The sequence below is a fragment of the Phyllobates terribilis genome, unplaced genomic scaffold (genome assembly GCF_046119375.1).
Source record: "Phyllobates terribilis strain yellow unplaced genomic scaffold, ASM4611937v1 Scaffold_2__4_contigs__length_985480577, whole genome shotgun sequence".
NCBI classification, from domain to species: Eukaryota; Metazoa; Chordata; class Amphibia; order Anura; family Dendrobatidae; genus Phyllobates; species Phyllobates terribilis.
In genome coordinates this window covers 910,289,357-910,313,349 of record NW_027362762.1, presented here as the reverse complement: position 1 = coordinate 910,313,349, position 23,993 = coordinate 910,289,357, and the positions used below count along the sequence as shown (strand labels likewise).

The following is a 23,993-nucleotide window of genomic DNA, read 5'->3' as shown; positions in this document are numbered from 1 at the left end:
TCAGTTTGCAACCTGATGGAGGTCAGTATAGATGGACTAATACAACAAGTCCCACACACAGCTAGAAGCCCAATATTTTTTCAGAGCTAGATGCAGAAAAAAATTATATTCAATTTGCAACCTGATGGAGGTCAGTATAGATGGACTAATAGAATGATGCTATGCCCAAAAGATTTTACTTCACTAGGTGCAGTAAAAAAATTGGTATTCTATACACAGGTGGTATATCTTGCAACACAGATAGGCTACTCCACTGACTAACACACTCTGCAATAGGCCAAAAAGGATTAGCTTTGCTAGATTCAGCCAAATGCTGTGAAAAAAACTTGCACAGCACTGGCACAGACCTGCCTGGCAAAAACTGATAGGACCTGATGTAACCTAGTCCTGAAAAGGACTCCAATTACAATTAGTCTTTACTCCTACAACCTATCTATTTAAGAGCACAGACCTGCCTGATAAAAGTCATAGGAAATGCTGTAACCTAGTCCTTAAAAGGACTGCAATCACAACTATTCCCTACTCCCAAGCTATCTGTAGATTTGTGCGAAAATTGGCTTGAAATTAACAAGGTATAGCGCACACAGCAACAGCGGTGCCGTCTAACACGCAGCTGCAGCAGTGAGAAAATGGTGGCGACGGGGAAAATGGCTTGGTCTTATAGGGCAAGGACATGTGACATACACTGCCAATGACACATGCCCTTGCTTGTGTGAAAAAAAGCACTTCGCTCCGTGTGTGCGCTGCTGATAGGCTGACAGATTGCACCTCCCCACTGTAAATGCGGGAAAGAGAAAAAAAAAATGGAGATCTTCATTGTTCGTGCAGAGATCCATCCCCTGCCCCTCCCCCCACCCCGCTGTACACTCAAACTGCGTATTAACATTAATTTTCATCATTACTGAGAAAAAATCCAGTTATGATTTTGGTGCACGAACAGTTATCGAACATAACCTCGAACAGCCGAATTTTTCTGAAATTGTTCGTGTTCGCCGAACGTCTCGAACACCGCCCAAAACAGCTCGAATTTGAGATTGGCGAACAGTTCGAGTAGAACAACGCTCATCTCTATTAAAGAACCCCTTCAGCATCTTTGGGTTTTTTTTAGTTCTAGAATGGTACTTTAAATGTATGCCCCCTCTCCCCGGTCATATACTCACCCTGTGGCATCTTCACTGTTTTTCGGTGCCGTTTCAGTCCTATGGCGGCATTTTGTGAGACCAGCTTCTGACTAGCCGGAAGTCAGAGCATACATCACAGGCTCTCTATGCAAGAACGAGGCTCTCATAGACTTGCATTGAAAAGTGACCTGCGCTCAGCTTCATGAAACACTGAAGCTGCCAGCAGGTCACTTTTCAACGGAGACCGACAAAAGTGACTCTGGAAAATTATGAACGTGGGGGCAGGTGAGCTATAAGGGTAAAAATGGAAAGACTTCCACCAATTAAAAAATTATGGCATATCCTAGGAACGTGGGGATACCTCTTAAAGCTGCTGAAAATTGATCATTAAGAAGGACCTGTTATCACTACAATTGTGCAAAAGTGGACAGTTTTTGCTCATTTAAAAAGTAATATATAAAATGTAAATGTTTAGATATTTTTTTCCAAGGGGGGCAGAATAAAATAAGAATATACATTGGCCACTTTTAGCAATCACATTTTCTTAAACAGTGTCATCACATCCCCTTGAAAATTATTTTGATCGCTAGAGGTTCCAGCCACAGGACACACTGATGATCAGCTAATTTTTCTTTTTCTTAACCACAAAGGCCTCAGAGTTCCTCCATCAGTCTCCTTGCTTCCTTTTCTGGCAGAGGTGACATGTAACCTCTGCAGTCATTCATTCTCTGTAGCTGTGACATTAGCACATTACAGAGGAGAGCAGGGTCTCAGTAAGTTAGTGAACAAATATAGTTTATAGGTGTTTTTTTAATATTCAAAGTTGGGCCCAATTAAAACAAAAGTGAAAAGAGTATAACCACTTTCAATTTATCTTAAAAAAAGAATACAACCTGAATCTGATTGATTGCTGTTAGCAGTAATTGTGTCATGAAGAGGTACTGCATGGGAGTAGCGAAGAAAAAAAAAAAAATAATAATAATTGATTATTTTCAAGTAGCATTTTCCAGCTAGGATGCAAATAAATGAGAAAAATCTGCTTACAGATTTTTTTTTATCAGACAGAATTTTTAACATTACCAAAATACCATCCAAAAAGATTTCACAAAGATGTTGAAGATACAGTTAAATACATCAGGCTCTTACCTCTATATAAGATAGAATCATTGTGCTACTTAGTTAAGATTTTCCCTTGAGAGAGTTTTTTTTACTAGCAGAATGAGCAATTTTAAGTTGTCACTCCTTACACTAGATCATATCTCCAGCTGTTTCCAGGCAGGATAGAGGTTTTCACAGTGCAACTTGTGAAACAGAAGCCAAGATCAGCAAGCAAGCACGCTGGGTCTGAGTAAGATGAAGAATAAGAATTTTCAGGAACCAGAAAGAAGCTACTTTATATATTGTAAAGAATTTCCTGTTATAACATGTAGGTTTGACAATGGATATGACAAGTGTGCATTATAATGGTTTTTCAAAGATTTCAAAGGCCAATTACCTTTATTTTTTGGACTATAGAATGCATCTTACTATAGATACATTCCAGCTTTAAATAGCATAAAATAAGACAAACATACAGTATTTCCTACTAATTAATACTTTGCTGCAGGTGTAAAGAAGTTGAGGGGTTATTATCACTAATATTAATGCACTAGGGTAGAATAGGTTGCTATTAGATCTATTGTTACTGTTCCTCTGCAGCATTTGTGATACACACATATAGCTTTACAGCACGCACATAATGTACACTCTCTGTCCACACATATATACACAACACTGCTGCATGCATAGTAGATGCACACTCAGTTCTGTAGTACATTCACACAGATATATGCTCACACAGCTCTACTGCATACACACAAGTCTGCCACAGACACTGCCCTGGTACATACACAGCTCTCTACATACACACACATGACTATGCTGTATACACACGCAGCTATGCTATATATGCACACACAGCTATGCTGCATCAACAAACAGCTCTACTACTATCACACACATTTATCTGCTACATCAGCACACACCTCTGCTGCACACTGTGTATACACTATCACATTTTGAAGTTCCTTTCTGGCATGAGACAGATCACATGACCTGAAAAGTCTTTCAGCAAGTTAGGTCCTTCAGCATCCATGCAGCTTTAGTGATGTGCACGTTCTAGCAACTTTTTCACTTTTTCCCAACCTGACCTGTGGTGGCCAAAGTGATAAGTATTGGTCTGTACAGTGTCCATTTCAGGACATGATCAGATATCAAAACCAAACATCAGAATGATGTCAGTTTGAGACTAAATACCCTGTCTGAGAACTGATTTTGACAAATGACTTTGATAAGTAACTTTGGCAAGCGACTTTGATATGTGACTTTGACAAGTGAGTTTGATATGTGACTTTGATAAGGGACTTTGATAAGGAACTCTTACATCTATAATAATAAAAAAGTCACTGTTCGCTGATGGGACTTGAACCCAAAACCTCTATGTCTAGAAGCCAGTGCACTAACCATTGAGCTATAAACTCAGTTGAAGAAATCTAGGCGTTATATTTGGTTATGTGATTTTCAGTGCAGACCTGCCTGAAACTCATTGGGACTTTAACAAATACGTCCTCAAAGCCAAATTCAAATGATGTGTGATTTTGATGTGTGAGTCTGATATGTGACTTTCTTCAAACATCAAAATCAGAATCACAATAACTTTTAGTTACCCTGAGTTGTTTCATGGTTGATCTCATAAGATAAGAAAAGCTACCAGTCTTATTTTACTTTTCTCTGGTTAATAAATTTGATTTAAAGAGGTTGTCCACTGCTTTTTCATTGATGACCTATCCTTGGTTGAGGTCCGACATCCAGCTGCTATTGTCTATAAAGACAGATTATCATACATCATCTTTGTATCTTTGGCCGTTTCTACTATTAAAGTTGCATAATGCTAGGCTCACAAGAGTGTATATTCTCTCATTAGAGAGAATCGGGCCAATTATGTTAATCACATTCTGATCAAACTCTGATCAGTGTCTGCATAATGTGACCATAGTCAGATCCGATTCTCTCGGATGAAGAGAACATGGAGAAAAAAATGTTTCCATCTTCTCGATTGTGTGAGTCTGTGGAAATTGGACTGCACTCAGATGTCATCCAAGTGCAGTGCGATTGTTTCCATGCAGCAATAGACTTGTATGGCAGAGTGTGATCCGTCTAACAGATCAAACTTAAACATGCTTTGATTCTTTTCCTATTTGGACCAGCTCTGTCCAAGGGAAAAATCGAACATGTGCACGGCCCCATAAAATGATAACGAAAAAACGACGGATAGCACTTGTCTGATTATTTTGGCCGTCTGCATGAGCCCTAACATATACTAATCTGATACTGCAATTTTTGACTAAATCACCTGTTATTTATCATGGGTTACAAGAGGTCACTCAGACTTTAATACGACTGTGTATGCATTAAAGAGCTCAAAAGGGGTTCAATACAGTCCTAGCAGACCTCCAAGTGGTATTAACCTATTTTCAGAGCAATTAGAGATTTTGCATTATTGAGATTTGTGCATATATCAAATTTAGTGGGAAAATTTAGCGAGACCAGTGAATTTGAATTTCAAATGGATTGATCCTGTCCATTTGATGAAAAAGGAATTTCCCTACTAAGGTAAGCTCTGTTTAACATCTATGTAATTTTTTCATTTTGTTGCCTCCATCTAGAATGCTTTAATATTCCTTTATAAAATATAGACAGCCTGTAAACACATTTCATCTCTTGCAGTTTTTTTAATTTATATTTGGCTAAGCTTTTTTTGATAAACTGACTGCAGTAACATCAGCATAAAACCCCTTTCATTATTGTACAGGAGAAGGAGGTTTGATGGCCATAAATTCTTAGAAACATAAACGAAAGCTTAATTGGTATCTATAAAAACAGTAGAAAATCCAAAAATAAATTATTTTAGGAAAATATTGGGTATGAGCAATAAATCATCTTACCATTTAAAGTAATGCAGATAAATACATGTACAGGATTGCCAGTGTGGAATCGCTAAGCCTTAGATAGGAAATATTACAGCCTTAGAGTAAATGTCAAGCTGTCTCACTGCTTATTAGCTAGGTGGAATAGTGGTCATTCCATTTAAATTAAACATATTTTCTTATACCTGAGCTTACATGAGCCTGTGCGGTATTATCCTCAAGAGCTGCACTACAATAGGATTAGTGATGAAGAAAGCTTCCAGCAACATTCACCTTCCTCTAGACAAAAAGGGCATTATTTGGAATATATTTTGCAAATAAAAAAAAGCCATCAAGTATTGGTTAGTCTTCCTTATTAAGCATTTAATATGAAAGTCTACGTACTTAGTTGATCTTAGTCATAATTAGCTAATCTTTGCTTGAGTAATTTAACCCATTCACGCACTTTGACGTACTTGTGCTTCAAAAGTCATGTCCATACCTCTGTAGCGAGTTTGCATGCTGGGGGCGCATCATTCCTCACACATGATGGCTGATCGTGCCTCTAATAGCCGCAAATGAATCCGAGATCCACACTTGGCTGTTAAACTGTTAAATTCCGCTGTCAATCTCTGACAGCGGCATTTAACATGTGCCAGCAGGGGGGGCAAATCGTTCCACCCACCCATCGGCGTGGGGCACTGATGGGTTGGCATGACAGCCAGGGGTATGCTGATGACCCCCGTGCCTGTCATTATGATCCTCCTGTCAACACCGGCCCATGGAGACTGTGATTTTCTTTATACATAGCGCAGATGCACAACTATGTAAAGCAGAAGCAATCGGACAATCGCAGCATCAAGCCCCCTTAGGGGACTATTAAATACAGTAAAAAGTTTTGCAAAATGTTTTTAAAAATATGAAAAAAAAATTAAAAAGTTCAAATCACACTCCATTAAAATGAAATAAAATAAAAAATAAACAGATTTGGCATCACTTCGTTCATAAAAATCCGATCTATCAAAATATAAAATAAATTAATCTGATCGGCAAAAGGCTTATCAAAAAAGAAAGAAAATCAAAGCTAGAATTAGAGTTCTTTGACAGCTGCAACATTGAAATAAAATGCAATAAGAGGTGATCAAAACATCATATTTACCCCAAAATGGTATCACTAAAATTGTCAGCTCGGGGGCGCAAAAAATAAGTCCCCTCACAGTCTCATATCTCAAAAAATGAAAACGTTACCTGTAGAATCATATTGCCATGTCAGTTTTACCCTATATTGAACATGGTAAATAAAAAAAACATCAAAACAATTGGGGAATTTCACTTTTTTTGCAATTTCAACTCATTTAGAATCAGTAGATTATATCACTAAAAATTAAAAAAAAATCACTTTTTTTTACATTAAAACAGATAGAAAGTACAAGTAATCAGTGAATATTTGTTTAAATGGATTTGGGGACGTCAACTGAAAATATCGCTATATCCAGTGGGCTTATGTTGTATTGAGTCAGTGCTCAATAATTACTTACTATGGGGGCTACCTGAATCACATAAGGCAAAGATAGCTGTGTGACTTAAATCTGCCAGAAGGAAGCAATATTTCTAACTTAGAATTAGCCTTGTCACAACATCCCTACATGAGCCCTACGCTTTTCATCAATTCAGTTTACCATTTTTACATTCCTATTAGTCTGTTTCTTTATGACAATCACTGTAGAAATAGTTGGTTGCTGAGCTGTCATGTCACAAGCTGTTATGTCTTTAACCACTTGCTATTTCTCAGAACCTTTTACTTTCATAATAAGAATAGCACAACTGTTCTTAAAAGGTATGAGCTCCCTTCTCATGGGAAACATGATTTTGTGTGTATGTATTAATAGAAGTTGAAGTTTTACTATACCGTTATCTGATTTAGATATTGCTTCTTATATTTTCAACTCCTGTTTTCTCAAACATATTTTAAGGGGAGCTGCAAGGTCTGAGCTTAGTTGGCGTTTTCTGTATTTCTGCTTTCATTCTCTTATTTTATCCTATGTGCCTGTTGGCAGGATAAAAGTAAATGTGGAGTTTTGGATGAAGCCTTTAATCATGGTGCAATAGCTGCATTAAAGTGGTACAAAATCTTCTGCATAGTAGCTGTGTATTCCAAAAAGATGGTTCATTTTTTATAAACTATATCATGCTACTTCATTTTTGTTTTATACTAGTAATACTGTTTAGTCCAAGTTAGAGATGGGCAAATCAGTTTAATTGTTATGAAATTTGAGATGAATTTTATGAAATTTTCAAGTCTCAGCAAATTCAAACAATTTGCAGTTTTATTTAAGCAAATTACCGATAAAAAATTCCCATCAACTTTTTACATGTGGCAGAAGATTGAATCAGCCTCAGAAGGCAAAAATGACCTCAGGTTCAACTGCATGGGCTTCCCCATAATGCTTTACAGCTATCATATCACGTGATATAGTGCAGCCAATCGAGAGGGACTATCGTAGCCTGTATAAAAGTCAAGTCAGGGAATGCAGCAGCCTGTTTAGGTTAATTTAGAATAGTCAGAGGATGTCAGAACTCACAACTAAGCAATAAACATAGGAAGAAAAAGCCCTGAAGTATTAGACAACTGCAGCAGTGAAAAAAATAGTAGCTTATGAATAATACAGAGATTCAATTGAGGGAAGGAGATATATGGGGATTGAGACTCAGAAGTGGGAGCAGCAGAAGTGCCAGACTCAGTTTGATTAAACTGGAATATAGTGTATCAGGTATCAGGCCTCCTGCATTTGAATTACAATTACACACTTTTTTTCTTGATTCTTAAGGCACTAGAAAACAGCAGCAAGGCAGCACAATATGTTTTACAGAAATAAAATTTGAAACTAGTGTCAGAGACAGTGTGATTGCAAACCACAAGTGACAGTACTGAACTTTTGTATTGTTTCGTTCTTTATGTAAAGAGAGTAATAATTGTCTTTTAACAATTCAAAAAAGATGCCAAAACCCAGATATTTAACTCAGACTGTCTTCCCGACAAAATGTACGTTTAACAGGCCATTTTTTTTACTTTTAATTTAGTTTTCAAACTTTACATTTGTACCTGCCACCCTATTGCTGGTGCTGTCTTTTTTGACTTGTACATACTTAGCTTTTGTTATCACTTCATTATAGGATAGGTGATTGAATGTTGTTAAAAAAAAAATTCTAAATGTAGCATACAGATCATACCTTTACTGCGCCCCACTGCTACATCTTGCCTTCCATATGTGTACCTATCTACCTTTGTATTTCTTCTTATGATTTTTTTGCAAGGGTTGAATAATTGGAGTTGATAAAATTGTCAAAAATAAATTGTAGTATTGAGCAAATTTATGGTAAATGAAAAAGTAGCAATTGCAATGGATGGGGTAGTGTAAAAGAAATAAAAAAACATACCATGGCTAAGAATATGGGACCGCTAGTAGCAGCATCACCACCACTAGCACTAGCCTTTTGGGCAGTTGTACTAGCAAACTCAAGCAACAATTAGCAACAGTATTAGGGGGTAGAAAATGGAAGGCATTATGGAATATATCACTTGTCTTATTCACAGCTGAATGATGTTACCTCTGACAGCGACACTATCAGTTTGAGTTCATTTAGAACGGTCTGTCTAATCACAAATGATTAAGAAAAATACAATTTGGGACCTTTTATATTTTAAAAAAAATTAAAAGTCTGTTAATGCAGTGTTTTTAAATAGGCTGCTGATTACTACTGATTACCATTTGTTTCTAAGATGAGGTGTCTTTGTCATTACTAAGGCTGTGTTTGTTTTAAAGAGCTTAAAAGGGGTTTGATATAGTCTTATGAGATGTCAACATATCTTTTTTTTTTTATTTTGTCAAATTTTAAAGAATTTTATCGTCTCTAGTCAAAGTCTTTAAGGCATTTTTCTGCACCAGCTATATGTCACAGTTGAAATCTACATAAAACATTAAGTAACTTTGTAAATACTTTGCGTTACTGGCTTCATACTGATAATTACTTACTTCACATTGTTTTCACAATTTGTTTATATAGCTGCTTTTAAAATTCTTCTGGCTGTCCTTGAAATTAAAAAGCTTGGTTCTTTTCGTATAGCAGCCATTTGTTTGCCCGCAAAGCATTGGTCTCTGGTGACAAGAAATTTGCAGAAATTTTAAATGAGCTTTATTCATAAATGCATACGAAAACACAATATAACTCAGAAATCTATAAAGCAATAAAGTACGTACGGAGTTACCCACCTTTCCAGTCATAGAAAATAGTGTATAAAAAGAATGTAGAAAGAATTCAACAGCCAAAACAACATAATGGCCTCCATTTTTCTCAACTTTTACATTAATCAAATCTTGAAAATTTTGGATTCTGGAGAATCCAAATTTTTCTGGGAATTCATAGCGAATGCAATTAAGAATCCGCTCATTAATCTCTAAATTCTAAAACAAAAACTTATTGCATAAATGGAGAATCCTTTTAAATTCTACTGTGGATGCATTATTATTATCAATATTAATATTCGGTTTGTGTTGATAAAATTAACATTTCTTTGCAGGAATGTGAAAACAACAGCTTCTGTACAGACGAGTGGAAATTTGACTTACGTAAAATTAATTGAGGCAAACGATGGCAGCCTAAGCTTTCAACCCAGGTAGGAACTGAATACTTTTGCCCTTTTAACTTCCTTGTAAATAAATTCAAAAACATTGTCAACAGTATTGAACAAAATACTCTTTAATTTAGTGTTCAATAGTATTTTCCTGGTATAGTTTTACTTTACTTTCAAAAAACTGAATCCTGCTGTGGCCATTTTGACCCTACATTTTTAATGCTTTAATGCTTTTTCTTTTGTTCTCTCCTTAAACATGATGTCTTTAGATGTGGGGTCACCAAGTGTCCTCTTTTAGGAGATGTTCTATTATTGCATTATTAATGTGACTATTTAAATGCTTAGGTCATGTAGCAGTATGGGCAATGTGAAAAGATTTTATCTCTTAAGAAAAAGTCTGCAAAATAGATTTCTACTGTATTTAGTTTCATCTTGAAAATAATGAACTTTATATAAGCCATAAATACTGGTTGCTTCTGCATTATCCTTTTCTCCGCATATCTTAGATTTTTTTCTGAGTACATATAACCAGACTAGTGTAGCTTTTTTCAATCATTTATCTACCATAAAGACAAGCCATGCCACTACTACTGGACACAGAACAACTACACAAAACGCAGATTTTATATTTTATAATATAACTTTGATTAATAAAGTTTATTGGTATGTGCCCATTCTCTATTTTCTGAGGCAGTGAAAAGGTGGCTTGTCAATATTGGAAGTGACTGGGATGAACGTTGATATGTTTGTTGGTTGGGAAAATATCAGAATCTGAATCTTACAAAGGTAATAATAAATTAAAAATCTATGAAATTGAACAAATGAAGGTCAGACATTGCTTTTCAACCCGGCTTCCACAGAATTTAAAAAAAAATGAAACTCATGAAATAGGCCTGGACAGTAGTCATGAGCGAGCATGCTCGCTACTGCTCAGTGCTCGCCCGAGCATCTCACTGCTAAAGATGCTCGGCGCTTGCCGAGTATTTCCGGGGTTGCTCGACGGGAGCTCGGGTCCCCTCCCTGCATGTTTGGTGCCAATCAACATGCAGGGATTGCCTGCCACTCATTGTAATGCCGCAGCCATGGTGGTTGCGGGGTTACAGTGATTGGATGGCCGCACAGCGTCATCAGGTCTATATCAGACCTGGCGCCGCTGTGCTCGTCACAGTCACTCCGTAATCAGACAGTGTAGGGAGAGGTGCTGCTCCGTCAGGAAGAGATTTACATTTGTATTAGGTAGTGTAGGGAGAAAAAACGTATATTACACATATCCATCTTAACAAGCAGTCCTTTTGAGGACTAACTAATCCATCTGCCGAGATATCAGGCAGGCAGTGTATATCGGCAGGCAGGCAGGCAGGGTATATAGCAGACTGCAGTGCATATATGTAACATACCTGGCGGCGTCCTTGCATGGTGGTCCATCTCCCACTGTGCAAGAGCGCGCACTTGATCTCCAGTCCAGAATGTCTCTCTGGCTTCCCTCCATGCTGTCTGTTTGTGTCTGTTTCTGCTGCTTAAGGGCGGCGCCCGATCACTTCCTGCTTTTTGTACCTGCTGTGGGTCACACCCCTTGTGCGTCCTCAGCCTATTGCTGTCTGTCACCTGGTATATAGCTCAGCTGCTCCCATCTATTCCTGCCTGAGCATAGTGTTTCATTCAGTGTGTGCTTGCACTCTGAAGGTGCCAGGTCCCGTTCTGTGTTCTCTTGTCTGCCTATCCTGGAGGCTGTATTTCCAGGACTGTCTGAACACGCTCCTAGCCTGTTCCTCCTGCCTTCTAGGGGCCGATTACCTAGACCCGTTCCTGTATCTTGTCTGACCTGTCTGAACACGCTCCTAGCCTGTTCCTCCTGCCTTCTAGGGGCTGATTACCTAGACCCGCTCCTGTATCTTGTCTGTCCTGTCTGAACACGCTCCTTGCCTGTTCGTCCTGCCTCTCTGGGGGCCGTATTCCCAGACCCGCTCCTGTATTCCGCTGCAGTGTCGGTCTCCTCCGTACACTCAGTTCCAGTCTGAACTCTCTCCTATCCTTTACCTGTTTTGCCTCTATGTCCGTTCCCTTCCTTTTTCTGCAGAGTCTGAACTCGTACCTAACTCCTGCTTGTTGTCTCTGTACTCCCGTTTGTGAGTTTGTGGTCCACTCGCTACTTCTCTGCTAGTACCCTGTGGGTGTCTGGCTCTGCCTTTCCCTTCCTGTCTGTTCCGTGTGAACAGAGCCCTGTCCCCCCTACTCAGCCTAGCCTGCTCTGACTCCTTTGCTCACCGCTCCGGCGGTTCTAGCCTGCTCTGACTCCTTTGCTCACCGCTCCGGCGGTTCTAGCCTGCTCTGAGTCCTTTGCTCACCGCTCCGGCGGTTCTAGTCTGCTCTGACTCCTTTGCTTACCGCTCCGGCGGTTCTAGCCTGCTCTGACTCCTTGCTCACTGCTCCGCAGCCTTGCTCCGCTCTGACCCTTTTGCTCACTGCTCCGGCAGTCCTGTCCTGCCCTGCTTCTGCCCGCTGCTCCGGCAGTCCTGTCCTGCCCTGCTTCTGCCCGCTGCTCCGGCAGTCCTGTCCTGCCCTGCTTCTGTCCGCTGCTCCGGCAGTCCTGTCCTGCCCTGCTTCTGCCCGCTGCTCCGGCAGTCCTGTCCTGCCCTGCTTCTGCCCGCTGCTCCGGCAGTCCTGTCCTGCCCTGCTTCTGCCCGCTGCTCCGGCAGTCCTGTCCTTCCCTGCTTGTGCTCGCTGCTCCTGCAGCCCCGTCCTGCTCTGTTCTTGCCCACCGCTTCGGGCGTTCCCTCTCTGCTGTGGTTGTCTACCGCATCTGCGGTTCTGTGACCCAGTCTGTACTGGGTCTTAACCTTTCTGTGCTCCAGCCCGTCCTTTCGGCCAGTACCTCCCTGCCTGCATACTCGCCTGTATCCACCCATCTGCATACCTGCCGTGTTTGCTTACATCCACCAGTCTGTGCCAGCCTAACCTGCCTGTTCCTGAGTCCCAGTGTGTACTGGGTCCTATCCCGCCTGTGTTCCTACCTGCTAGTGCCTCCCTGTCTGCACTCTAGCTGTGCTTGCCTGTACCCCTCTGCCTGTATTGTTCCTGAGTCCCAGTGTGTACTGGGTCCTATCCCGCCTGTGTTCCTACCTGCTAGTGCCTCCCTGTCTGCACTCTAGCTGCGCTTGCCTTTACCCGCCTGCCTGCATACCAGTCGTGCCTGCCTATACCCTCCAGTCTGTGCGCCAGCCTAACCAGCCTGTTCCAGTAATCCCTGTGTGGGTCAACCCCCGTGTCCGGAGTTTGACCTGGAGTTGCACCTGGTCCCTCTGCCCGGTTTCTCCCTGGTTCACTGGCGTCGTATGCCGTCGTGCCATCTTGGTCGGATCGGCCAGATACTTAGTCACGCCCCTCCAGGCACTCTCCGGTTCATGGTCCAGTGGAACCACAACACCCGCACACGCCAGTCAGTCCGGGCGTGTGCATAACAGCATGCTCAGGCCATGGTTCCCGTTGAGCCCCACGGCCTTCGCTCTCTGAGAAGTTTTCCAGCGAATACATGCATTAAAAATAAATAAATAAATTTTTTTTTTTTTTTTTTCTCAGCTGAGTTCCAGGCGAATTACGCACCTGTCCAGATGGATCTATCTGCTCTCGTTCCTGCGGATCCGCCACGTTACTATGGGGATCCAAGACAAAGTCGTGCATTTGTGGAGCAATGCATGCTACACTTCAAGTTCTACCCTCTATGTTTTCCCACCGATCGGGTTAAGGTGGCATTCATTATGTCTTACCTGGCGGGTGATGCCTTGGAATGGATCAACCCCCTATATGAAACACAGGATCCGATCCTCCTGGACCTAATGGCCTTCCTGGTGGCCTTTCTAATGGTCTTCGATGATCCTAACCCGGAGGCTCCTGCTGAAGCTTCACCTCCCAATATCCCGGAGCAGCCCCGATGGGTAATGTGTGTGGGTAGCGCAATAGTCCTCCAGCCCAATGAGACTACTGTCCACCCAGAATCTTCACAGGGTGAGTATGCTTTCCGGAATACATCTCCCAACCTCAAGAGGCAGTCCAGACGTGCTAGACGTAGAGGCAAGCCGTCACGCCAGGGTCTGTCCTCCCTGAGACCTCCTGACCCCAACCTTGAAGTCCCTACTGAAGCTTCATCTCCCTGTATCCCGGAGAAGCCCCAACGGGTAATGTGCGTGGGTAGTGCTCCGGTTCTCCTGCCCGAAGAGACTTCTGCCCATCCAGACTCCACACAGGAGAACTTCCTGCACCCGGCATCAGATGCTTCACCCACTTTAACCGGTGTGCATGTCCAAGGATGCTCCAAAGCTGTGGTTACCTCTGTCTGTGCACCTCTACTACCTGGCGGAGGACCCCCTGTTGCCTCCTGAATCCTCCGGGATACCACTCGATGACAAATGGAGAGAGACTTCTCTACACTCGGTACTCGATACTTTGTCCGCTTCGTCCTGTGAGCCTGACAATCGGTACCCCAAAGTGGTAGTTACCCCCGAGTCTCTACACCCCTCCGACCAGGCGGAGGACCTCCAGTTGTCTCCAGAACCCTTCGGGGTGCTACCTGGTAGCGAAAGGACAGAGACTCTCCTATACTCTGTACCTGATACCTCGCTCGCTTCGTCCAGTGAGTCCAACCTAGTGTACTCCGAAGCAGAGGTTACTCCCGAGTCTCTACACCCCTCCGACCAGGCGGAGGACCTCCAGTTGTCTCCAGAACCCTTCGGGGTGCTACCTGGTAGCGAAAGGACAGAGACTCTCCTTTACTCTGTACCTGATACCTCGCTCGCTTCGTCCAGTGAGTCCAACCTAGTGTACTCTGAAGCAGAGGTTACCCGTGAGTCTCTACACCCTTCTGACCAGGCGGAGGACCGCCAGTTGTCTCCAGAACCCTTCGGGGTGCCACCTGGTGGTGAATGGACAGAGACTTTCCTATACTCGGTACCCGATACCTCGCCTGCTTCGTCCAGTGAGTCCGACCTAGTGTACTCTGAAGCAGATGTTTTCTCTGAGCCTCTGCACTCTTCTGACCCGGCGGAGGACCTCCAGTTGTTTCCTGAATCCTCCGGGGTACCACCAGATAACAAAGAGACAGTGACTTTTCCTCATTATGTACCTGATAACCCGTCTATTTCTTCCTGTGAGCTTGACAAGATGTACCTCGAAGCAGAGATTACCCCCAAGTCTCTGTCCCCCTCAACCCGGTGAAGGACTTCCAGTTGTCTCCTGTACCCTCTGGGGTGCCACCTGAAAATATGTGGAGAGAGACTTCCTTGTGTGCTGTTCCTGGTACTCCACCCGTTTCGTCTGTTGCTGAGGATGGCTGGATAGGAGGTAGCATCCTAGCTAACCAGATGAGATCAGTTTTTCCTGTGGACAGTGGAAGTGATCTCCTTGAAGTGAACGACTGGTCCTCGAATTCCCTGCGGAAGATTCTGGCAGGCCTGAAGAAGAGGGGGCATAAGGGGGGGGGTACTGTAACATACCTGGCGGCGTCCTTGCATGGTGGTCCATCTCCCACTGTGCAAGAGCGCGCACTTGATCTCCAGTCCAGAATGTCTCTCTGGCTTCCCTCCATGCTGTCTGTTTGTGTCTGTTTCTGCTGCTTAAGGGCGGCGCCCGATCACTTCCTGCTTTTTGTACCTGCTGTGGGTCACACCCCTTGTGCGTCCTCAGCCTATTGCTGTCTGTCACCTGGTATATAGCTCAGCTGCTCCCATCTATTCCTGCCTGAGCATAGTGTTTCATTCAGTGTGTGCTTGCACTCTGAAGGTGCCAGGTCCCGTTCTGTGTTCTCTTGTCTGCCTATCCTGGAGGCTGTATTTCCAGGCCTGTCTGAACACGCTCCTAGCCTGTTCCTCCTGCCTTCTAGGGGCCGATTACCTAGACCCGTTCCTGTATCTTGTCTGATCTGTCTGAACACGCTCCTAGCATGTTCCTCCCGCCTTCTAGGGGCTGATTACCTAGACCCGCTCCTGTATCTTGTCTGTCCTGTCTGAACACGCTCCTTGCCTGTTCGTCCTGCCTCTCTGGGGGCCGTATTCCCAGACCCGCTCCTGTATTCCGCTGCAGTGTCGGTCTCCTCCGTACACTCAGTTCCAGTCTGAACTCTCTCCTATCCTTTACCTGTTTTGCCTCTATGTCCGTTCCCTTCCTTTTTCTGCAGAGTCTGAACTCGTACCTAACTCCTGCTTGTTGTCTCTGTACTCCCGTTTGTGAGTTTGTGGTCCACTCGCTACTTCTCTGCTAGTACCCTGTGGGTGTCTGGCTCTGCCTTTCCCTTCCTGTCTGTTCCGTGTGAACAGAGCCCTGTCCCCCCTACTCAGCCTAGCCTGCTCTGACTCCTTTGCTCACCGCTCCGGCGGTTCTAGCCTGCTCTGACTCCTTTGCTCACCGCTCCGGCGGTTCTAGCCTGCTCTGACTCCTTTGCTCACCGCTCCGGCGGTTCTAGTCTGCTCTGACTCCTTTGCTTACCGCTCCGGCGGTTCTAGCCTGCTCTGACTCCTTGCTCACTGCTCTGCAGCCTTGCTCCGCTCTGACCCTTTTGCTCACTGCTCCGGCAGTCCTGTCCTGCCCTGCTTCTGCCCGCTGCTCCGGCAGTCCTGTCCTGCCCTGCTTCTGCCCGCTGCTCCGGCAGTCCTGTCCTGCCCTGCTTCTGCCCGCTGCTCCGGCAGTCCTGTCCTGCCCTGCTTCTGCCCGCTGCTCCGGCAGTCCTGTCCTGCCCTGCTTCTGCCCGCTGCTCCGGCAGTCCTGTCCTGCCCTGCTTCTGCCCGCTGCTCCGGCAGTCCTGTCCTTCCCTGCTTGTGCTCGCTGCTCCTGCAGCCCCGTCCTGCTCTGTTCTTGCCCACCGCTTCGGGCGTTCCCTCTCTGCTGTGGTTGTCTACCACATCTGCGGTTCTGTGACCCAGTCTGTACTGGGTCTTAACCTTTCTGTGCTCCAGCCCGTCCTTTCGGCCAGTACCTCCCTGCCTGCATACTCGCCTGTATCCACCCATCTGCATACCTGCCGTGTTTGCTTACATCCACCAGTCTGTGCCAGCCTAACCTGCCTGTTCCTGAGTCCCAGTGTGTACTGGGTCCTATCCCGCCTGTGTTCCTACCTGCTAGTGCCTCCCTGTCTGCACTCTAGCTATGCTTGCCTGTACCCCTCTGCCTGTATTGTTCCTGAGTCCCAGTGTGTACTGGGTCCTATCCCGCCTGTGTTCCTACCTGCTAGTGCCTCCCTGTCTGCACTCTAGCTGCGCTTGCCTTTACCCGCCTGCCTGCATACCAGTCGTGCCTGCCTATACCCTCCAGTCTGTGCGCCAGCCTAACCAGCCTGTTCCAGTAATCCCTGTGTGGGTCAACCCCCGTGTCCGGAGTTTGACCTGGAGTAGCACCTGGTCCCTCTGCCCGGTTTCTCCCTGGTGCACTGGCGTCGTATGCCGTCGTGCCATCTTGGTCGGATCGGCCAGATACTTAGTCACGCCCCTCCAGGCACTCTCCGGTTCATGGTCCAGTGGAACCACAACACCCGCACACGCCAGTCAGTCCGGGCGTGTGCATAACAATATAGCACAAGAGGCTCCATTTCAATTCTGCCTTCTGCTGCTGTTAGATATTTCTATACAAAGGCCCAGGTCTCAGGGGCCAGTAATACCATTTTTTGGATCTTATTTCTCATTATTTGCTTAAAAAACAATCCAGAGAACACCGTTTTTCTGCTCCATATCCTAGTTGGGACTGCAGAATACAGCCAGGTCCTTTCCATATTGCAGCGCTAGAAATCCAGCTATTTAAAACTTTATTTTCTCCGTTACATGGATCTGTGGTGCCCCTGCGGGTTCAGTCGCCACAGAGGTACTGCATCTCACCCAGAGGTGTAGTATCCTACTCTCAGGTAAGGATAGAGTACTGCCCGGAACCCAAACACCTGCATCCAACACTACACCACTCCAGACCAGCAGGAGGGGAAAGATGCACTGCTCCGCTGCTGAGCCCTGTCCCTGGTTGGAGTGGGGGGAACCAAGAGAGGGGGAACCATGTAGTGGGTGCAGGTGGAGGAAGCAGAACAGGGGAGCACTAGAGAAGAAGGATATAAAAAGGGGAAGCCATCTTGGGTGTGTGGTCAGTCAGAGGAGGATAGTGAAAGGAGCAGGACCTCTGCAGGAGCTCTGCTCGGGAGGAGCGGGTCTGAGTGAGAAAGGCCCAGGAAGAGAGACTGAAGGGAAGAGAGGAGCAGGGAGAAAGGCTCTAGAAGGAAAGAGTGGATTCTAAGGGTACGGGAAGCGCTGGAGGCCACCCGTATGCCCGAATCTACCAGGAGAGGAAGGATCAGGCCGTAAAGGGGACCGGCCCCTAACTAGTGAGAATTGCAATATTCAGCTAGAAAATGGAGGCTTCTACATTTCCAGGGTGTAGTTGCCACAGCCGCAATTAATTGCCAAAAAGGTAGCCACACAGGATCCAGGGAACTCCAGGTTGCCCGCCAAGATCTGAGGTTACCGGCTTGGGACACTGTTTGCGAGGCGCAGGGCAGGAGGGTGAGAGCCAGTGCAGGAAGATGACCAGGAGGGGCACACAGAAAGGGGTCCTGCTAAGTGCTCTTGAATTACCTGACGCTTTGCCTAACCCCTCCCTGAGTAAACACCGTGGGTGGTTATGAACTGCTGTTGTAACCAGACGCAACGTGATAATCGTGAGTAAACCCTGAAAACAGCACCCCACTGTCTCTGTGAATTATTGCTGCGCCATCATCCCCTGCACCACAATGCACAACAACAGTTACTTCATCATTAACCATCACCGCACCGCCATGGAACTTAGCTCTACCTGTGGAGAGCTGAACCAACTCTGCTGCATTACCAACAGCTCCAAAGGACCTGCTCCACAGCGGCGGCCCCATATAGCCGCATACCACAGGTGGCGTCACGAACATTAAGCATAAAAACTATAATCCTTTTCTTTAAAACCCCTTTTATTGACCACCCTGGGTCACGGACCGGGTCACCGCCACTGTGACATCTCCCCTAGTAACGACCGGCCAGGCTACCGAGTGCCCCACGACCCAGAAGGTGCGTCAGATCACATATACGTTTTCAGAAAATACTGCCATTTTTGGCCTCCATTCCAATTTTTTGTCACTGTGTCAGCGATATTTTTGACACCGGTTTGCTGTTCAAACTAGTTACCTACAGGCCAAGTATTAAAAACTCTGTTTTCTCCGTCACACGGATCACGTATACGTTGTCAGAAAATACTGCCAATTCTGGCCTCCATTAAAAATTTCCTTCAGTGTGTCAGTGAAGCAATTCAGACCAGTTTGATGTTCAAACTACTTAAATGCAGGCCAGGGATTTAAAACTCTGTTTTCTCCGTCACACGGATCACATAAGTTCGCTCCAAACTCAGTCATTTGTAGTGAGCGTGGAAGATACTGTCCTCCATTTAAAACGGGCAAGGCACATGGCAAGGGACGGGGAACTACACGTGGTGGTGATGGTGCATGCAGAGGTCGAGGACAAGGCCGTGGGCAAGCTGAAATTGTGCCACAACAAACACCCACATCTTCTCGCCCGACCTTCCTGTCCCAATTCCTAGAGGACCACATCACACCACTATTGAACCCAGAGCAGTGTCAAAAGTTTGTTGGTTGGATAGCGGATAATGCTTCCAGTCACTTAGCCACCACCACCACCACCCTGTCTTCCACGTGGTCAAGTCTCAGTAGCGTGAGTCTGGACCGCATATTCCTCACCCTGATCCTCCTTTCTCCCACCATGCCGAGTGCCCGGAGACAACTGATCCCACACTTGGACACTCTGAAGAGCTGTTCACTTTTCCATTTATAGATTCGGGCCTCTCGCCCGGTCCACTTGAAGCGGGGCAAGAGGAGATTGCGTGTAGCGATGCCCAAATATTTGAGCAGCCACGGTCACACGAAGGCGACAGTGGGAAACTGTCACAAGAGGTGGACGATGATGAGACACAATAGCCAGGAAGTGAGGAGTAGGACTAGAGTGCGGAAGTGGAAGACGAGGTGGTGGATGATATAGTAACTGACCCAACCTGGCAGGAGGACATGCAGACCGAGGAAAGCAGCACACAGGGTGAGGGAGGAAGAGCACACCAACAGGCAGGGAGAAGCTGTGTGGTGGCCACAGACAGAAGGCTGGCAACCATTCCCTATAACAACAACACAAAGGAAGTTGCCAGTACAACTTTTAGGTCTTCCCGAGACTGGTTGATTTTTAAAGACTCTGCCAATAACCCCAAAAAGGCCATTTGCACCACCTGCCAGGCCAGCATCAGCAGGGGTGGCAAAACGACCTGCCTGACCACCACCAGCATGATCAGGCACATGGCAGCAAAGCACCCGACTTTGTGGGCCGAACCCCAGGCTCCAGGAACAGTGTCTGCAGGTGGCACCATTGCTTCTTCCGCTGTTGTGCATGCAAGCCAATCCTCTGTCCATGGTGCATGCGAAGACTCCTCCTGCCCTGCATCTGTCGTTGCGCACTCTCACGTAGCAGCATCAGGAAGCACGTCCATGTCCTTGTCCCAGTGTAGCGTTCAGTTGTCCATACCCCAGTCCTTGGAATGCAAGCGCAAATATGCAGCCAATGCCCCACAGGCCACACTACTAAATTCTCACATTTCACGACTACTTGCGCTCGAAATGTTGCCTTTTAGGCTCGTGGAGACCAAGGCATTCCGCAACTGGATGGCGGCGGCCATCCCTGGGTACTCGGTCCCCAGCCTCCACTATTTCTCTCGGTGTGCCGTCCCCGCATTACACAAGCACGTGTCTCAAAGCATTAGCAGTGCCCTCAACAACGCAGTTACCGGGAAAGTCCACCTAACCACCGACACGTGTACAAGTGCTTGTGGGCAGGGATGGTACATCTCGTTGATGGCACACAAGTTAACATAGTGGAAGCCGGGACCCAGTCGGACCTTGGGACGGAACACGTCCTCCCGACGCCAAGGATTGCGGGCCCTTAGTCAATCAAGGTTGCCCCCACAGTCTACAGCTCCTGCACCTCAGCCTCCTCTTCCTCCTCAGCCTCCATCTCTGAAATGACCACATCAGTCACAAGCTGGAAGCACTGCAGCACTGCCTCGGCCAAGTGACAACAGGCTGTGCTGAAGCTAATATGCTTAGGTGACAAATCGCACAATGCTGAAGAGTTGTGGACAGCTCTGAAAGAGCAGGCAGATCTGTGGCTCACACCACTGAACCTAAAGCCAGGCATGGTCGTGTGTGACAATGGCCTGAACCTGATGGCTGCACTGAGGCGAGGTGAGCTCACACACTTACCTTGCCTGGCCCATGTGCTTAACCTCGTGGTTCAGCGGTTTCTCAAATCCTACCTGGAGCTGCCGGATCTGCTTGTTAAAGTATGCCGCCTGTGTGCCTATTTTAGAAAATCAGCTACAGCTTCCGCCGCCCTTGCCATGTTTCAGCAGCATTTGCAGCTTTTGGCTCACAGAGTGGTGTATGATGTCCCCACTCGTTGGAACTCTACACTGCTGATGTTGGGAAGAATTTGTGAGCAGAAGAAGGCAATTGTTGAGTACCAGCATCAACAAGGACGTCGGTATTCAGTTCAGACTCCACACAAAAGACCTCAGGAGTGGACATGGATGTCAGACATATGTATCATCCTCCAAAACTTTGAGGACTCCACCAAGATGGTGAGCGGCGATGACGCCATAATTAGCATCACCATCCTGCTTCTCTGCATTCTGAAATGCTCTCTGCTCACAATCAAAGAGGATGAATTGCAGGCGGAGCACGATGAGATGGAGCAAGGAAGCATACAGGGTGATTACACACAGCCCAGCCTCATCTCATCCCAACGTGGATTGGGTTACAATGCGGAAGAGGAGGAAGGACAGGAGCTAGTTTCATGCGCTATAGATGGTACTACCTGCACAGCTGTCATACCGTCTGTTCAGCGTGGATGGCCAGAGAGGTGGAGGAGGAAGCTTAGTCAGTCATCCTCTTGGTGAGGACACGGATGTCTTGCCTGTTAGTAGTCTGGCACGCATGGCTGAGTTTATGTTACGCAGCCTTTCCCATGACCCTCACGTTCTCAAAATTTTGGGTGACAGTCATTACTGGTTGGTGACACTTCTTGACCCACACTACAAGTACAACTTTATATCTCAGATTCCTGAGGTGGACAGGTCTACAAAAATGGGGCTCTACCAGAAGGCCCTTGTTGTGGAACTATTAAAAAAATTCCCATCTGAAAACGCTGGCGGCAGAGGGCATACTTCGTTGGACAACCAATGAATACAGGCGAGAGAGACGCAACTTCAATCCAGCAGAGGCAGTGTTACACTGTCAAAGTTCTGTGACAGTTTTCTCAGCCCCTCCCATCGCACAGTCCCTGAGGCGCGGGGTACACTCACAAGGAGTGCAAAGTTTGGAAAGATGCTGAGGGAATACCTTGCCGACCGTACCAACATCCTCCGTGATTCCTCTGTGCCTTATAATTATTGGGGATCCAAGCTGGATACGTGGAACGAACTGGCTCTCTATGCCTTGGAGGTCCTGGCCTGCCCTGCTGCCAGCATTTTATCAGAGCGGGTTTTTAGTGCCGCTGGTGGAATTTTAACTGATAAGTGCATCCGCCTGTCAACTGAAAATGCTGACAGGCTGACTCCTATAAAATGAACAAGGGCTGGATTTGGTCAGACTTCTCAACACCACCGAATGATAGCAGCGTAACATAAACTCAAATCCAGTGTCTTTTCTTGGGAGGTGTATTCCCATGCACCTTTTCACACCCATACATGGGTATACGCTTCCTGATTTTGGCTATTTGCTTTTGTCCTCCTCCTCCTCATCCTCCACCTCCATATCAACAGGGTGACTGTGGTGCGTGATGCAACACCCACATAATTTTTTTAAAGGGTGTTTATGATGCCTGTGAAAAAATTTTCCTCTTTCCTCTTGAGAAAGCTGTCCTGTGACAGCGAAACGTGCGTCGAGGTGCGCCTGCTACCCTGAGGCTCCCCCTTTCCCTGCGTTCCCATCTACTTTGCGGTAAGTATATACTGTTTCCTACCTGGCAAGTGGGGTTTTCCCACATCCATTTCGGCCACTACTGCAGTGGTGAGTGTGGCTTGAAATTTTGATGGCAGCAACTTCCTCAGCATTTGGGATGGGATGCAGTGAACTTTTGGGGACCTTGGTTTAGGCACTTTGCACTTTTTTCCCCTTCTCCTACATTTATGATATTTAAAATGTATTTTTGTACTGTATAGTTATCGATAAATAAACAATCTCCTTTTATAAGCCATTTATACTCCTAGTCTCTGTTTGGTTTTATATATACTGTGAGTATGCTGTATTGGTAAGGCCCGGTTATCCAGGATTCTAACCCCTTTTTTTTGGTTATTTGACATGTTGGCTGCTGTTTATAAACTGTTTATGATGCCCGTAAAACATTTTTTTTTACAAGTATGTTCATATATACCCCACTGGGGTAAATGTTTGTCAACCCATACACTTAGTGCATGGGCATTACAAGTATAGGAGGACCACTCCTTTCTAATGGGAACATTTTTTATGAGGTCCTCCTCCACGTCTCCTCCAAAAAAAAGTGCCTCCAAATTTTTGGCGGCAATTGCATTCACTGCAAAGGCCAACACTATGGGAGACTCTCTGCTTTCTAATGGGAATTTGTCGTTACTGTGGCCCTGCTCTAAGTCTCTTTAAAATGTTAGTGGGGTTTTTCCTAAATTTAATCAGCCGTTGGACTCACTGCATAACCTATAACTGTATAGCAGACTCTCTCCTTTCTAATGGGAATTTGTTGTTACTGTGGCCCTGCTCTATGTGTCTTTAATTTCTTAGTGGGGTTTTTCCTAAATTTGGTCAGCCATTGGACTCACTGCATACCCTATAACTGTATAGCAGACTCTCTCCTTTCTAATGGGAATTTGTCGTTACTGTGGCCCTGCTCTATGTGTCTTTAATTTCTTAGTGGGGTTTTTCCTAAGTTTGGTCAGCCGTTGGATTCACTGCATACCCTATAACTGTATAGCAGACCCTCTCCTTTCTAATGGGAACATGTCGTACTTGTTACTGTGGCCCTGTTCTATGTGTCTTTACATTCTTAGTGGGGTTTTTCCTAAATTTGATCTGATGTTGGACTCACTGCATACCCTATAACTCTATAGAAGACCCTCTCATTACTAATGGGATCATGTCATACTTGTTACTGTGAAAGCACTGCAGCTCTGCCTTGGCCAAGCGGCAACAGGCTGTGCTGAAGATAACATGCTTAATGCTTAGGTGAC

General features: G+C 45.4%; 1 protein-coding gene across 2 annotated transcripts in view; it reads left to right on the top strand.

Annotated features, from left to right (window-relative positions):
* The window catches only part of TMPRSS15 (transmembrane serine protease 15), a 780,444-nt gene that overhangs the window by 688,016 nt on the left and 68,435 nt on the right, over positions 1 to 23,993 (top strand). For both annotated transcript variants that reach the window (XM_073668264.1, XM_073668263.1), the window contains exon 19: positions 9,645 to 9,740. In XM_073668264.1, coding sequence (XP_073524365.1) covers positions 9,645 to 9,740 — 96 coding nt within the window. The remainder of the gene's footprint in view (positions 1 to 9,644; positions 9,741 to 23,993) is intronic.